The sequence below is a fragment of the Hemibagrus wyckioides genome, linkage group LG03 (assembly GCF_019097595.1).
Source record: "Hemibagrus wyckioides isolate EC202008001 linkage group LG03, SWU_Hwy_1.0, whole genome shotgun sequence".
Taxonomy (NCBI): Eukaryota; Metazoa; Chordata; class Actinopteri; order Siluriformes; family Bagridae; genus Hemibagrus; species Hemibagrus wyckioides.
Window position 1 is genome coordinate 14659233 of NC_080712.1, and position 16956 is coordinate 14676188.

At 37.9% G+C, this 16956-nt stretch overlaps 1 protein-coding gene and 3 non-coding genes across 4 annotated transcripts; 2 read left to right on the forward strand and 2 right to left on the reverse strand.

Annotated features, from left to right (window-relative positions):
* The first annotated feature begins 1231 nt into the window (after positions 1–1231).
* trnat-ugu (transfer RNA threonine (anticodon UGU)) lies at positions 1232–1304 on the forward strand. Its single transcript has one exon. It is a non-coding gene; the product is annotated as a tRNA-Thr (tRNA).
* Positions 1305–1632: 328 nt separating this feature from the next.
* Positions 1633–1705, forward strand: trnak-uuu (transfer RNA lysine (anticodon UUU)). The gene has a single exon. It is a non-coding gene; the product is annotated as a tRNA-Lys (tRNA).
* A 378-nt stretch (positions 1706–2083) lies between these two features.
* On the reverse strand, positions 2084–2156 carry trnak-cuu (transfer RNA lysine (anticodon CUU)). Its single transcript has one exon. It is a non-coding gene; the product is annotated as a tRNA-Lys (tRNA).
* Positions 2157–7661: 5505 nt separating this feature from the next.
* zgc:66472 (uncharacterized protein LOC327494 homolog) lies at positions 7662–15664 on the reverse strand. The gene is made up of 7 exons (XM_058385740.1): positions 15550–15664; positions 14628–14995; positions 11444–11552; positions 9765–10964; positions 9572–9639; positions 9292–9335; positions 7662–9135 (listed from the first exon to the last, which is right to left on the reverse strand). The coding sequence occupies exons 2-7, from the start codon at positions 14934–14936 to the stop codon at positions 9042–9044; spliced, it is 1824 nt and encodes a 607-aa protein (XP_058241723.1). The 5' UTR covers positions 14937–14995; positions 15550–15664; the 3' UTR covers positions 7662–9041.
* Between the last annotated feature and the right edge of the window lie 1292 nt (positions 15665–16956).

The following is a 16956-nucleotide window of genomic DNA, read 5'->3' on the forward strand; positions in this document are numbered from 1 at the left end:
CAGATCATGGGTTGAAAAAAAACGCCGATTTATGTCTTATTCATACATAAATAAGGACTGAGAAAGTCGCAACAAATTGCACTTAAGGTTTTTGCATGATCGTATTCGACTGTTCATTACGCCACAGACTATTTGAATATTGTTACTGACTGTGTGCATCCCTTCAGGGCCACAACTGACACAACATCTAAGGGCTACGTCCAGAATGATAATGCACCATATCAAAAGTAAACGTCGTAAAAGTAAAAGTCGTTTCAAACTAATTTCAAGAACATTACAATGAGCTCAACGATCAGAATCCAAAAGAGCACGTTTGGGATGTGGTAGAAGGAGAGATTTGCAGCATAAAAGGGCACCTGTAAAGTCTGCATGAATTGTCTGATGCAATCATGTCAACATGGACCCGAATCTCTAAAGAATTCGAATATCTAATGGAATCCATGCCAAATATTTAGGGCATTTTGAGACCAAAGGGAGGTCCTACACTGTATTAGTATAATGTTCTCAACAAAATGTCCAATTAGTGTATATAAGCATTATCACCAATAATACAAAATATTGTATTAATATTTTCTTGCGAAGAGTTCAGTTGGTTGCATTACCAATTCAAAGCTCCAGACTCCCCAGATTGACCGCAAGTTTAATCTTGAGTTGCTAACCTAAATCAAGGTTTTATGCATGTTCTTCCCATGTCAATGTGTATTTTCCGGCTTCCTCCCACCTCTCTAATCTAATTTCGGCTAGGTATGAATGCTTGTGTTTATGGCGCCCTGTGAGAGACTGGCATCTTATCCTGGGTATATTCCATGGCCATATTCTACAGATCAACTGCATCAGATCATTTCTGACCAAGATATAACGTGTCGATGAATGACAGCGAGCATACGGCTATTTGCTTGATTAAGGCTTTAGCAGGGCGCCCCCATGTGTTCTGGAATTTAGGTAAAATATTTAGTTAGGTGGTCCAATAAGTATGTTAGCATGTCATTCATGCATGCGCGGGTAACGCCATATCATGGTCAGGGACTAAATATCCAAATACGCATTGGGATTCTATTGTTGACCGTAGCGTATTCATTGTTGACGTTAAGCTTGAAGAGTAATTGCAATACGATGACCAAAAAGTCATGCTACAACTATATGAACCGCTAGATGGCATTGGTGGAGATGGAGCGTACTGTTGGTACTACAACTATCAAATCACTGTGAAAAACACCGCTGCAGCAGCCACGGCTCCATAGCTCAGGGGTTAGAGCACTGGTCTTGTAAACCAGGGGTCGCGAGTTCAAATCTCGCTGGGGCCTGTAAACCTATTTATTTATATAGCGTAAGCGTATCTTCATAGTTTTTTACGTATGTTTTATATAAGTATACATCGTAGCATTCACCCCATGTCAAAATATCTTGAATGCTCTGGTTGTTTTAAACGAAGTTCTTTAACACATTTAAAACAAACAAAAAACACTACGTATCTATATTTCAAACCTTGTAGCACTGTTCTGTTAAATTATCTAATCTGTTTGTTTCTGACAGTGTTTAAATGTATGAGATCTATGTGTTTATGTGAATGTGCTATTACTCGAGAGAATGCGTATTTTCTTTGAAAATTCCTCGAAAGCAGACCGCAGCAGGGCCCGGATAGCTCAGTCGGTAGAGCATCAGACTTTTAATCTGAGGGTCCAGGGTTCAAGTCCCTGTTCGGGCGTCACATTTTTCATTCTTTATTACCAAAAGTCTTTCTAATACAATATAGATGTCGAGCTATATATATATATATATATATATATATATATATAGCTCGACATCTGTATTGTATATATATATATATATACGACAACTATGTATGTATGTATTATTGACTCCTGATTTTTTATGGTTAGGACTATCGTTAGGGATTACTTAGAATTAATCAGTTCAAAACATAATTAACCTCACTGTATGTACTCACGTTAGACAGGTTATGAGTTGAAAAAAACCCGATTCATATCTTATTCATACATAAATAACGACTGAGAAAGTCGAACAAATTGCACTTAGGTTTTCACATGATCGTGTTCGTGTCTCAAGAAAGAAAAGGCTGAACCGCCCAACGTGGGGCTCGAACCCACGACCCTGAGATTAAGAGTCTCATGCTCTACCGACTGAGCTAGCCGGGCTTGGGCGCGTTTCAAGCGCGCATCTACATGATTGTGATAGTTTATGATGGACACCCACGAAACCCTACGTCAGTTAAAATACGCTATTTTTCACAATAAACCCCGTGGCACGCCGGCGAGCGCACTATATTCTAAGTGCCCTAAAGAACGTAGATACACTATATTGCCAAAAGTATTCGCTCACCCATCCAAATAATCAGAATCAGGTGTTCCAATCACTTCCATGGCCACAGGTGTATAAAATCAAGCACCTAGGCATGCAGACTGTTTTTACAAACATTTGTGAAAGAATGGGTCGCTCTCAGGAGCTCAGTGAATTCCAGCGTGGAACTGTGATAGGATGCCACCTGTGCAACAAATCCAGTCGTGAAATTTCCTCGCTCCTAAATATTCCACAGTCAACTGTCAGCTGTATTATAAGAACGTGGAAGTGTTTGGGAACAACAGCAACTCAGCCACGAAGTGGTAGGCCACATAAACTGATGGAGCGGGGTCAGCGGATGCTGAGGCGCATAGTGCGAAGAGGTCGCCAACTTTCTGCAGAGTCAATCGCTACAGACCTCCAAACTTCATGTGGCCTTCAGATTAGCTCAAGAACAGTGCGCAGAGAGCTTCATGGAATGGGTTTCCATGGCCGAGCAGCTGCGTCCAAGCCATACATCACCAAGTGCAATGCAAAGCGTCGGATGCAGTGGTGTAAAGCACGCCGCCACTGGACTCTAGAGCAGTGGAGACGCGTTCTCTGGAGTGACGAATCGCGCTTCTCCATCTGGCAGTCTGATGGACGAGTCTGGGTTTGGCGGTTGCCAGGAGAACGGTACTTGTCTGACTGCATTGTGCCAAGTGTAAAGTTTGGTGGAGGGGGGATTATGGTGTGGGGTTGTTTTTCAGGAGCTGGGCTTGGCCCCTTAGTTCCAGTGAAAGGAACTCTGAATGCTTCAGCATACCAAGACATTTTGGACAATTCCATGCTCCCAACTTTGTGGGAACAGTTTGGAGCTGGCCCCTTCCTCTTCCAACATGACTGTGCACCAGTGCACAAAGCAAGGTCCATAAAGACATGGATGACAGAGTCTGGTGTGGATGAACTTGACTGGCCTGCACAGAGTCCTGACCTCAACCCGATAGAACACCTTTGGGATGAATTAGAGCAGAGACTGAGAGCCAGGCCAGTGTGTGACCTCACAAATGCGCTTCTGGAAGAATGGTCAAAAATTCCCATAAACACACTCCTAAACCTTGTGGACAGCCTTCCCAGAAGAGTTGAAGCTGTTATAGCTGCAAAGGGTGGACCGACGTCATATTGAACCCTGTGGATTAGGAATGGGATGTCACTTAAGTTCATATGCGAGTCAAGGCAGGTGAGCGAATACTTTTGGCAATATAGTGTATGTAAGCTTTATGTAAGGGCGCGTTTACAGAATTATCTATGCGCTTTATGTAAAGGTGCTTTCACAGAATGATCTACATGATTGTCAAGACATCATTAAATATCCAGTAACACCTAAGCCAGAGTTCTTAAAAATGTTATATTCCTATATATATATCATTAGTACAAAATAGCCAGAGGAAGGGGAAATCAGAAAACTGAAGAAAGAATGATAGGTAAGCTCTGTCATGATTTAATGATTTTCTCCACATCCCTAGAGCAGAGTTATAGGGATTCCATTAAAGTAGCAACTAAACTGTCCTACACAATGCATCAAGCGCTGAACTGCAGAATTGTCTGCAACTGACAGAAGGACATATTTTTTAGGGATGATAGACTGGATAGCAGAAAATGCAGCTAAGACAAGAAATCATGTGGCAAACATGAAAATAGAGTCTGTAACAGAGATATATGTTATTGTCTTTGAAACAAGAGTTTCATCCCTATCATTCAGTAGTTTACAACCAGATCTTGAAGCGAAATTTATCCTAGAGGTGGAAGCAGTTTATTTACTGGACAGAATATACTTACATCACTTAGGAAATAATGCCGAATATTCAGTAGTAGAAAAATAAGAGTTTGTTCCAGTAATATTTCAACAAAGTAAACAACTGTGATCTGCCCACTGTCAGAATTAAAAGCACTTAAGACTGTCAAATCTAGCCAAAGATAAAACTGTTAATATACACACTGATTCTGATTGTGCTAATTGGGTGTTTCACTTCTTTAGGGCCATTTGGAAAAAAGAGGTTTTATAAAGAGTTATGCGAATGCCCACCCAGCCTGCTGAACAAATCGATCAACTAATCTCTGAAATGATGCAGCTGAAATGTTAAGACATTATAAAATGTGAAGTGCACAAAAAAAAGGGAATGGCTTTGTCATTAAAAGTAATAACGTCAAAAAAATAGTCAGGTTGCTGTACTTGCACCTCCAACATCAGGTAAGAGTATCTGAACAATTTATGTGTCAACAAAGAGAAGCTACAAAAAACTTTGTGGAATGTGGTGCTCACACAAGGGGACAACTGTTGCACCCATCACACTTCTTTCTCACATTCTAATTTCAGAAGTGCATGGTGTTGACCACTCTGCAAGGCGGTATGCACCGGTACCCGGCACTGGTAGATTAATTCTTATCCTTTTAATAATTAAGTGTCACCCGAATGAGGATGGGTTCCCTTCTGAGTGTGGTTCCTCTCAAGGTTTCTTCCTCATATCACCTCAGGGAGTTTTTCCTTGCCACCGTCACCTCAGGCTTGCTCATTAGGGATAAATGTTAGAGATAAATGTGAGGGATAAATAGTAACTTAACTTTAAACTTTATAATTTCTTTTTCTCTTTCTATACTTCTGTAAAGTTTTGAGACAATGGCCATTGTTAAAAGCACTATACAAATAAATTGAATTGAGCAAACCATGTTAGAAAAGGATACCTGAAAGTCAGTTCAAACATATAGTGATAACTTATTTGGATATGATAAAGCAATAAAGGTGTGTTTACCACCCTCAGACACAGGGAATAGTAATCCAAAGAGTTCTTTTGGATATGTGGAGGGAAATGACTCAGGAGTATGTTACCAAAAGGATGTAAGAAATCATGTGTCAAGGTACAGTTGTTCCAGGATTCCAAACGTTTGTTCACTTTGTGTTTTATATGTACACCAGACAAATGTGAGGAAAGTATAAAAAAAAAGACAACGCTTTAACCAGTGATGTCAAATACTGTATGTAGTACAGTACAGTATATATTTTTATCATTTTGGACTGTTGCAAATATATTTGTTTTGCCTTGGATGCTCACTTCAAGATTGAAACAATGGACCAAGCTATATATTTACAGTTTCACAAGTTTACCATAACTTTGACTAAACATAACTAATCATGACTACAATCAGATTTATGACAGTACACACATGGATGTTCTTTGTGCTAATATCACAGCATTTTAATTCTTCAATAATACATGATATGTTTTCTCTTATGATAAATCGCGCAGTATAAGCAGGAACATATCAAGCTTTAATTCAACTCACTATTATATTATTGTGAAATGGAAATTATAGTCATAATAGATCATACAATACAAAGGCAGGAAAAATGTAGGAAATAAATAAAAGAAATCAAATTCTTCACTTCAAATGTTATAACCACAGCTTTAAACTAATCACATTTATTTTGTAATTTAGTGATACTGAACAATTAATGTATGTGAATGAACAATCAGGTACAAAACAACGACTTATAATATTTGATTGAGTCATTGGAAACAATCTTTTTTATGCTCTATTCAGTTAATTTAGCTACAGGTTATCATCTGTACAATAAAAACCACCAGAACCATTAAAAGTAGTCCAGCACCCAAGATTGAGGCAAATACTGGGTATAAGCTCTGTCTTTTTTCAGGTACTCGAGGACGAATGGGAATGTCTGTGGAAATTAAAATGAGGTAGTTACTAAGCCTGTATATCAAAACGGGTACACAAAGGTTTCCTATATAGCAGATGTTTGATAAATAATTTATTGTTTATGTGGATCAGCTTGGCAAACAGATTTCCTGATGCAGTTCTTAGTGTCGAAAATGTATTTCTAAAGTAGAACCTTTTTTTTTTTTTTTAAATTTGTCTAGTACAGGCTCTTTATATCATAGTGTGTACACTATGAACTGATCTAATAATTTATAAAATTAAGTAAAATTCTGGATAATAAAGTTACCTTCTTTATAGTTAGTGACTTTTTCATCTCTCATGTCTGCTGAAATGATAAAGATAAAAGATGATACAAAAAATATTAAATAACATAGAAGCCATGCCAAATTTCTAAAGTTATATTACCATATATGTGAACTCCATCTTCAAACTCCATGCGTTTTCCTTCTGCAATTCCACAGTAGTATGAGCCAAGATCGTTGATCAAGACATTTAAAATTCTCAGTCCAATAAACTTGTCTACCAGACAGCCTTCATAATGGGTGCTGTCATAATTCCAAATTTCAGTAAAATCTCCATCATTTTTTAGGCGTGCCACCATCAGAAGCCTCGGTCTTTCCAACCTGTTCACTCGCAGCCAGAAAATTTCATGATGCAATGAAATGTTACATCTCAAGACGACCGATTTTCCAAGTTGAACCTGTTTTTGTTCTGTCGCTCCCAAACCCTTCAATGGCAATGCAAGGGCCACTGGTGGAAAAAAATATATATTTTATATATATATATTTGAGACCACATTTAAATGTCATTTTGTATTATTTACTACCACATCGTTTAAGTTTACAGACAACCGGATTATCAATAATCTATAAATGGTATAATGTATTAAAAATACCTGTTAACGTCAGTAGCCAAGACAAAAGCATTGTGTTTGCAAGCTGAACATCACTCGTTTCATTTCTGAGAAATTTCCTGACTGCTGCATTTAAACGGAAATGCTTTTGTCACCCTCCCCCTCAGACCCCTTTAGTTTCCAATGCTAAAACAGCTTTGTAAATGTTCACAAAGAAAAAAAGCTTTCATTAAAATATTTGTACTAAATGAATCTACAAGGTTTTAAAGCTCATACAGTAGAATTGAGTTTAGCAATCACCACAGAAGAAGAGATAAAAACCTTTCACTGGCTTACAGGAAAATGTGGTTAATACATGTAAGACCCGGTGAGATTGTGATTACCTATTTGCTACTTTCACATCTCTAAAAATTTCCATTGGTGGAAACAGAATTTCTGATGAACACAGTACCTGATACTTGACTCTCCATGGTCAACTAAACCAAGATACACAAAGTAAATCAGACCACAGGATACATGAATGAAATGTGCTTTTTTTTTTTTTTTTTTTTTACATTTTCTTTTCTTTTTAAATACTTCAAAATCAGTGGCTGATTTTATATTAATGAATCAGTTTCCTTGTAAGGAAATTTCATATAGGATGTGTGTCTGACACTTAAAAATGAGAAAAAGAACTAAAACTGAAAAAAAGAACCAACTCTGATCTTTAAAAAAAATATATATGGTCAAGAACATTAATCTGGCAGCTTCAGCAGGCGTATGTACTACATGAACAGAACCTCATAAGAGACAGGCATCCAATCTGGACCTGGAATTTTATTTTAATCATGCATTCGCACAAACTACTGCCCAATAAACATGACAATTTGTCAACATTTTTACAAGCATCAATGAAATATCAAGCAGTATCAAGCTACAAATACACACAACCACTGAAATCTCAGGACACAACTTACATCACAGAAAGATGCACTATGTTCCATAAAATGAAGAGTGAATATACATTTTAGTTTTCATTAGATGAAATGCAACACTGATATGCATGCTTAGTTAAACAAAGGTGAAGATATGAACAGTAACATTAGACTAGACCATAGAGCAACTTTCAATCTGACATTCCATTCATTTTTGCATCAACTTCAAAGATGTTACCCCAAATACTAAAAACAAAACAAACCACTTCAAGCAATAAAAAAACCATACATTTTAAAAATTGACAAAAACAGATGTACAATCAGTAATGTAAAGATATCTTGATATTTTTCACTAAGCTGGTGCTACATGTAAGCAACAATTTGATCAGCTGACCTTGAATTTAAAAGGACAAAACAAGATGGTAATCTTGGGAATATCGATCACGTACTACAACATTTTTAAAATACAAACATGTATCACTCTCAATTCATAGGTGATATGAAGTACCTCATGCACAGTAATAGCATGAAATATTTTTACATTAAGCCGGTCATGAAAGCCATGTGATACAATGCCTTCCCAAGTAACACAAAAATAACAAATTAATTCAAAATCTTTAAGTCATGCAGTCTACTGTTTATCAATTTATTGGCCCCATTCTGAGATTTATCCCCAAGTAGCTGTAATGCATTTTGTATAGATGTAAGAAAAACAAATGATCAACAATGAACAACCCATTCTAAAACTTCTTGGGGAGTTGAAAAGTACAGACGATGAAATATATTCCAGGATTCTGTGCAGCAGTTGAAAATGACTTAAGACCTGTTGCTATTTGCTTTGTGAAAAAAATAATTTAATATACCAGAATCCCCAACACAATTTACTCTTAATTATGTACCTTATTTTAACAAATTACTGACTGGTGTACATGCATTAGAATGTTGGACAAGTCATTTTCATTGCAACATTTATCTGTTTACAGACAAGAGAAAACATACAACCTATTTAAGGATTGTGCTAAAAGTACTGGAAAGGGTTTTAACACAGTGCAAGCTGTAGCATTCACGCAGTACCATGTCAGTAAATTAATACATTCCAATTGATCTAGAATCCAATTCTTTCCTTTTGTTTTGTACAAAGACAAAAGCACAGAACTCAGGGTTAGGGTTATCTATAATCAGTCATTCATATCATCACTCTCAGTTCCTAAGCCATATGCCATTTGTAAAATAATCACAAACATTAAATGTCACCAAGCATTTTAATTCTGTTTGTCTCCACTTTCTTCATTTTTGCCATCTTTGTAAGAGATAAAGCTTTCAGCTGGCTCCCACGTGTTTTTCCATTTTGCCCCACTAAAAAAACACAACAAAACAAAAAAATAAACTAGGGTAATAAGTTTGTACAATTTTATGCAGTACTGGTTAATCATGGCAACTAACTCTAATTACCATATCACCAAGTCATAGATGGTCTTTCACAGTAGGTTTAAATGGAACAGATCAGCTTACCATAATGAGCAGGGCATCCACTTGATTCTAACTTCGTTGCGACCCTTATGATGTTGAATAATAGAGAAGAGAAACATGAGATTTCACAAACTACAGTTAAAGGATTGCTGTGATAAATGCTTCATAGACAGAAAAACAGAAAATATTTCCATAAGATTATTTAACTATGTACATCAGTATCTATGCTGAATGCTCTGTCAAAAACCAGAATCATATATTGTGCAATACAGATCTTAGGATTGAATTATCTTCATTAAAGTTTTTTTTTAATTTGTCCCACCTTTGTATTTCTCCATCTAAGAATTTTCTCAACAGGAAACACACCATTGTACATGTCATGATTACAGTCTGAAAGAAAAAAAAAAGGAGAGAGATCATATTGAGAATTTTCTAGTCTTTAAAACTGACAATCACAGCTTTACAAAGATTTGCTCATATTTTGAAACGCTGGATCAATTCTGAAAAAAATTTACCTGACATTTTCCGTTTCCGAGAAAGAGAATTTAATCCTTTTGCCAAGTCTTCACTTGCACTGGATGAACCTTCGTCGCACTCCACACTGTCAACTCTACGTGCAATCAGGGATTTTGACTGGGTCCACTTTTCTGTTGGCTGGTTTTTGCTAGAGGCATTTTTAAAAACGGAGTCTTCTGTCACATCATCTGACTGTCTCAAACATTCGCTTGATTCAGTCCCTGAACTAGAAGCATGGCATTCCATGACAAGTTCTGTGTAGCTGTTAGATACAGATTCCATATTTAACAAGGATGCATTCATGGTTGTGCCTGTAGACAGTTTATTAGAATTCCCTGTCGATGATGTGGGTTCCACAACTGAGGTTAATTTCTTGGAGCTCAAACTGCTATCATCCGGCAATATAGAGCCTTTAGGAAATAATGCTGCTTCCAACTGAGCCTCTGAAATTCTCTCCAAGCGAACCTCCACCTTGGCCTTTAGTTCTTTGGGCACAGGCAATGAATGGGAGGGGCTGGGGATGTCCTGTTCAGCAATCTCAGTAACATGACCATGGGCATGGATCCGCTTGTGTATATTCCAGCCACACCGAGTTGCAAACATATGATCACAGAGGTAGCATTTATATGGAAATGGCTTTTTCAATGTAGGGGATACATGCCGATTGTGACTTGCCAGCGTACCGAGACTGGCGAATGTCTGTCCACACCTGTTACATTTAAGCTTGCTGGAGCACTTGTGGCTCTTAAACTCTGCCCTTTCCTGAAACTTTGCCCCACAATTTGTGCAGTTGTACACACAAGAAGCCACTGGTGAATTCTTTTTTGGCTCTCGTTGTTGCTTTGAGCACTGCCCTGAACCGCAACACAGAAAAGGTTTTTGGCTACTCAGGAGTTGCCGGTCACGAAGCATCCGTGTTACACTGTTGCTTTGTATTGCAGAATTTTTGTTTTGCATGCATTTTTTCTTTGACATCACTGCCCTCTTTTCATGTGACCTTTTATTAAGAATTATAATGTTTGTATTAGGGGATGATTGCTGGGGGCTGACCACTGAAAGAGCAAGGACTGGAGTGTTTGGCAGGACTTTGGTCTCTGTGGTGGATGTCTGAGTTTCTGAGACCACATGAGACGTAGATGGATGATCTCTTTTTCCACCCTCTAAATGGGTCACCTGGGCCTCATCCGGGACAGATGTTTCTGTAAAAGCAAAAAAAAAAAAAAAAAAAACAGAAAAAAAGAGCTGGAAAGGATTTTCCAATAGGAAAATGTTAAACACAAGAATTTGGGCAATAGTACAGACAGATACTACATAATCATACACACCAATCAGCCATAACTTAACAGGTTAACAAAGTCCAAAACTTACAGTATATATTTTATTTCAATGTGTACATGTCCACTCAAGCAAATGAAAACCATTCTAGACATACTGTATAATTAACTGTAAAATACATATGGTACAGTAAATATGGCTATATATGGATTTCATATACAAAGAGAAAGATTATAGATATGTATGACCCACAATAAACAAAAAGTTGATACAACTTTATACATAGTTGATGCATATTCTTTTCAGTTTGTGTATTTACAAGATGACATTTCCAGAAACTACTTTGTGTATCGCTTATAACATATGCTCTAATCTGACTGTTTAATGTTCTCTATATCTTTACCAGGTGTTGTAGTTTCTGTTGTTGCTTGTTCAAGGACTGATATGCTGTTCTGTCTGGTGTCCGTTTCCTCAACCTCAACCGTGGCATCTTCAGATATTTGCACTTCACCCTAGAAAAATAATGGCAGTTTTTAAACAGAACTTTAACAGAAATCTTAAAGAAGAAATCATTTTTTTAATAAGAATTTAATATATTACATATATAAATTCCAGACAACCCTACTAAATCATGCAATAAATACAAACATGTACCTTTCTGTCAGCTAATGTCACATTAACAAAAGCAAGTGCCCAAATGCATACTCACAAAAATTTTCAAATAAACGTCTAAGTACATTCATACTGAAAATGCTACATTTGATTTGCTTCCCATTTCATGCAAATTGGCTTTTAGACCTCCCTGGGACATGAGGGAAGGGGCAAGGCTTTAAATGTATTTTTCCTCTTGCATATCACATTACCCGGTTTGTACAATAAAAAGCCACCCACATTTAAAAATACATATATTACAAAATGCATGTTTCTTTTGCAACAAATTTCAGCGGCTTTCAGAAATACAGAATTATGTAAAAATCTGGCATGTTAAAAAAAATGTTACACCAACAGCACAGCTTATTTTTAGGCTTGTTGCATTTTAAAATAAACAATAATCCATTCCCACAAATGCCTAAATTGTAAATCTCTAAACATATTTCAAGAAATGAGCTGAAGCCGAATTACAAAGCTCATTATTTCCTGAATTTTTTTTTTTGGAAGGGCTTTAATTGTAAGCATCTCAAGCATTCACACTTTCTCAACAATCCTCCAAGAAAAGGCTAGTTTGGCAACCATGGCAAAAAAGCTGTCATTTTAATCCAATGTGTGAGAACTCAGAAACTCCAGTCCAGACAGCCACCTCTGATGACAGTGTTAAATTAACTACACAGACTGGTGGACCGCCAAAATTTCATAATTAACCGATTTTTTTTTACACTTCTCATAATATAAAATATTTGCTTCAGCAAACCTCCATCAGAACAAGGAATTTAGACCGACCCACCGGTCACTCACACCGCTCCCCTCCCCTCCGCTGTGCGCGTGCTTGCTCAATCACGTACTGAAACCACCTGGCTGCGTCAGAGACACCAACGCTTCATTATCGGAAGCCGAACACATCAAAAAAGTGGGATGAAACCGCGCCACCCGATTGAGCCGCCCTGGGCGGACCAAATATCTGCGCGGCCCAATGGACAGAGCAGCGCGACAGTCCGGATAGCGCAGAGATGAGCTGGTTTACTTGCGCAGCCCAGTGGATAGTGCAGCGCGGACCAGTTTCAGTCGAGCAACTTGAGCAGCGCTGCTCGAACCACAAACCTGCGTGACCCACTGGGAAGCGCTGCGCGACTCTGATGGAAATAGACCCTACCCACCATCAATTTCCATTTTACCCACAATCACCAGCAACACAATCGAGACGAAAATTTAAAATTCCTGCTTTGAACAGCCCCTTCCGTTGCAACTAGACATGCATGTAATTCCACGAAGTACTGTCGAACAACACTGCAGTTTCCATAAAGGAAAAATAAACATAATACATTTATGAATTCAACTTCATACAATACTTCAGGCAATGTTGTAGCCTAAGCTTCCATGTGCACTTTGGAGAATTGTGGGTAAAATTGATGGTGGGTAGGGTCTATTTCCATCAGAGTCGCGCAGCGCTTCCCAGTGGGTCACGCAGGTTTGTGGTGTACACCCACTTTTGATGTGTTCGACTTCCCATAGCAAGCTCTGTCACGCGTGGAAAAATGTGTGTACAAGCAAAATCATTCCCCATAATTCAGGGGTTGCTTCTTTTCTCAACTAATGTTTCTGCACGAACGAGTATTTGTATTTATTTATTCTTTTTTACAGTTAAAACAGTGTATATATTTCTCTCTTTCTCTCATATTTTATTTTCATATTTTTCTTTTTCTCATATTTTTATTTTCATTTTCATTAGAGCAACTGTAACATGGCAAAGGAATTTCCCCCTGGGATTAATAAAGTTCTTTGAATCTTGAATATTTTCGTTGTTTACCAGCAGTGAGCGTGCTCAACTGGCCTGACCATAGCCTCAGAGGTCACTGACTAATTTTTTCAGAAATCAGTTCTTACTGGCTTCCTGCGACCGTGAAGAAACATTAGCCATTCTGCATGAGAAATATGGCTTCATCCACAAATACTATGCACGCGAATCTCTTTTTTTCAGTGATAGGTTTCGACTGATACAACCTTTCAACATAAAGTTTTGGGACACCCCTCCAAATCATTGAATTCAGGCGTTGTTTTTCAGGGGTTGGGCTTGGCCCCTTAGTTCCAGTGAAAGGAACTCTTAATGCTTCAGCATACCAAGACATTTTGGACAATTTCATGCTCCCAACATTGTGGGAACAGTTTGGGGATGACCCTTTCCTGTTCCAACATGACTGCACACCAGTGCACAAAGCAAGGTCCATAAAGACATGGATGAGCGAGTTTGGTGTGGAGGAACTGCACAGAGTCCTGACCTAAACTCGACAGAACACCTTTGGGATGAATTCGAGCAGAGACTCTGAGCCAAGTTCAACAGTGCCTGACCTTAAAAATGTGCTTCTAGAGGAATTATCAAAAATGACCATAAACACACTCCTAAACCTTGTGGAAAGCCTTCCCAGAAGAGTTGAAGCTCTTATATTCCAACTCCATTAAATTCATGTGTATGTAAAGGCAGATGTCCCAGTTTTGGCCTGGCTCACAGTCTCTGCTCTAATTCATCCCAAAGGTGTTCTATCAGGTTGAGGTCAGGACTCTGCAGGCCAGTCAAGTTTCTCCACACCAAACTTGGTCCCCCATGTCTTTATCCTCTAAATAGAGGTTGTCTTCCAAAATACTGTAAGAAACATTTTTATGTGAAGCTTTGCTTTGGCCCTGTCTAGTAGAAATGACAGTAGGAGACCAGCTAGAAGTCCAAATAAATTAGGTAAACAAAGGTTCTCTGATGAAACTTTAAGAATGGGGTTCTAGCGTTTCTGACAGGGAAACGGTTCTCCCAGAGGGACTGCCACAGAGCCTTTAAGGGTTATAGCTTTAGGGTTATGGATAGACCAACATTAAAGCTGAATAGTTGAACCCTTATAGGTTCAATTCAATGTACAGAGCTGCAGTATACATGGAAAACAGCTTACCCTGCTTTCTGTACTTCCAAGAATCATATAACTGTCTTGGGACACCATCACATCATCCTCTTCAGTTTTGAAAATCACTTGAGTCATTTGACTTCTGAAATTGGAGTCTGCTCGCTGCTTTTCTCTCTGTTCTTCTCTCTGTTCCAACTCCTGCTTCAGATCATTAATTTCCCTCCAGCTACGAGAGATCTCCATTCTCGTCTCCAACATGACATCAGCGAAAACCTTCACGATCTCTGATGTCGTTTTAATCATAAGTGCCTCAATGATAGTCCGGAATTTGGCAGATATAGGGTCTTCCACCTCCATAATGTGTGCTTTATTGTAGAGGACAAGAAATCTGGACGAATTTCACTTTTCTTTACTTCCTGTAGGGGAAAAAATATAACAAATATATAGACAAAGTTACATAATCACAGAATGGCACTGGCAATGCAACATGAGAACCATATCAGGGAGACTGATGCGCTGAAAATGATCCACCACTCAAATATCATCTAGTCAGAGGTGGACCCTTTGCATTAATGGGTGGCGTAAAAAGTGTCAAATTGTGCACAACACCACATAAGGTACAGTCAACAATTGTTTGGTGGGTTGCTTCATTTGCAAAGAAAGTGCCAGAGTCGCTCACGTTAGGCTATTAAAAGCAATTATTTTTTGCTAGCTCTCCGTATCCACTGCATTTCCCGATATACTGCGTAAGCACTGCCCAGAGACAGAAAAAATAACTACATGAAGCTATTAATGCCACTGGAGCGAATACAGGGGTTGCTAACGTTGCTAAGAAACTACCTCGGTTGCGACAACAAATGCTTCTGCAACCAGGTTCAATTACAAGCATGTAAAATCTATTTTATCTACTTCAGAGAGAAGTCCTCATATTGCACATACAGAAACACAAGAAATGTTGCAAATAACTCACCTCAAACACACAAATAAATTACAAACGTTGCTTTATCAATGGATCCCTTCATGCACTTCTTGGCCCGCTAAAGATTTTTTTAAGCGTAGTGTGAGCAATTAGAGAAAGGTTCCGGGTAGAAACACATGTTACATACTCGGTTCCGTGGGGGGGGGGGCTTTATTTAAAGTATTCAGCATGTTCATAAATTTATTTCTTTTAAAAAGTGCGTGGTGCTATTTTTCTGTAGAAAAAAGGCTGACCATGCAGCACAGCAGCAGAACAAGCCATCTGCTGTATTACAATATATGTCACTATCTATATATCTATATTATAGAATCTATAACGATGTTGAATGGGTAAAGTTTTTCGTGAATGACATTAAATGTTATTCGTGTACTTATAATAAGTAAGAAATAAAAAGAAATTCAGGAAGTACAAGCCCTTACAACCCGTTCTAAACATCCAGCATCTCACCAGCACAGAAATGGCATTACAGCATTTCAAATAGAATTTTAAAAAAAAACCCATTAAATCACTACTACAGATATCTCTACTTTAATTTTACAAATAAAAACATTAGGCCTCAGCTGGCCAAAGTGTACACAATAGGTTATGTTGCCTCAGGAGGTCAATCAGATATGCTAATTCTAAATTATTTAGAACTTTATATTGCATAAACAGAGATTTGAAGTCAATGCCATCAGTGTGGCCTGCATATAACTGCTGCAAAATTTATTTCCTGGTCAGGATGTAGGTCGTTGTCTTCTGAATTAGCTGAAACTTACTTAGAGCAAGAGATGGGTAGCAACATGTTGGCTCTAGAGGTTAGGAAAGCCTAAAGAAAGTTCATGTATGGCTAGCATGTGTCTTATTTTGAACACAACGTTTAATACATTGACGTCCACAAATGTAGTTTTTGGCGGTAGTATTCTGTAGGCATGAAATTGTAGGCTTTCAAGTCCACAAATTTATTTTTGAAAAGACGTATTACCTCAAATCAGTGCTATTATCAGTTTCTATCAATCCAATCTTATATCAGCACTCTCTTCCATTTTGATAGATGTGACACTGAATCTGGCACAATTTCTCAATGTAATTTGGTTTAATTTGTATAAAAGGTAAAAGCCACACATTTGTTTGGCAATAATATTTCAAAAAAGTTGAATTTAAAGGAGGAAGAGTAAAGAGTCTAGTAATAATAATTAATTAAATAACTAATAATATATATATTTTTAATGGTAAATGTCTGTCATGTAAGATCTAGAACACACTTCACCAACCTGGTTTTAATTCCTTTTATAAGTCAGCTGATCATAATGGTCTGTACTGTTACACTCATCAGAACAGTAGCTAGTAGCAGAGCTAGTAGCAGGTCAGGGTAGACTAAGTCAAGAGTCCCATAAGTTTAAAAAAGTCTCCTGAAGC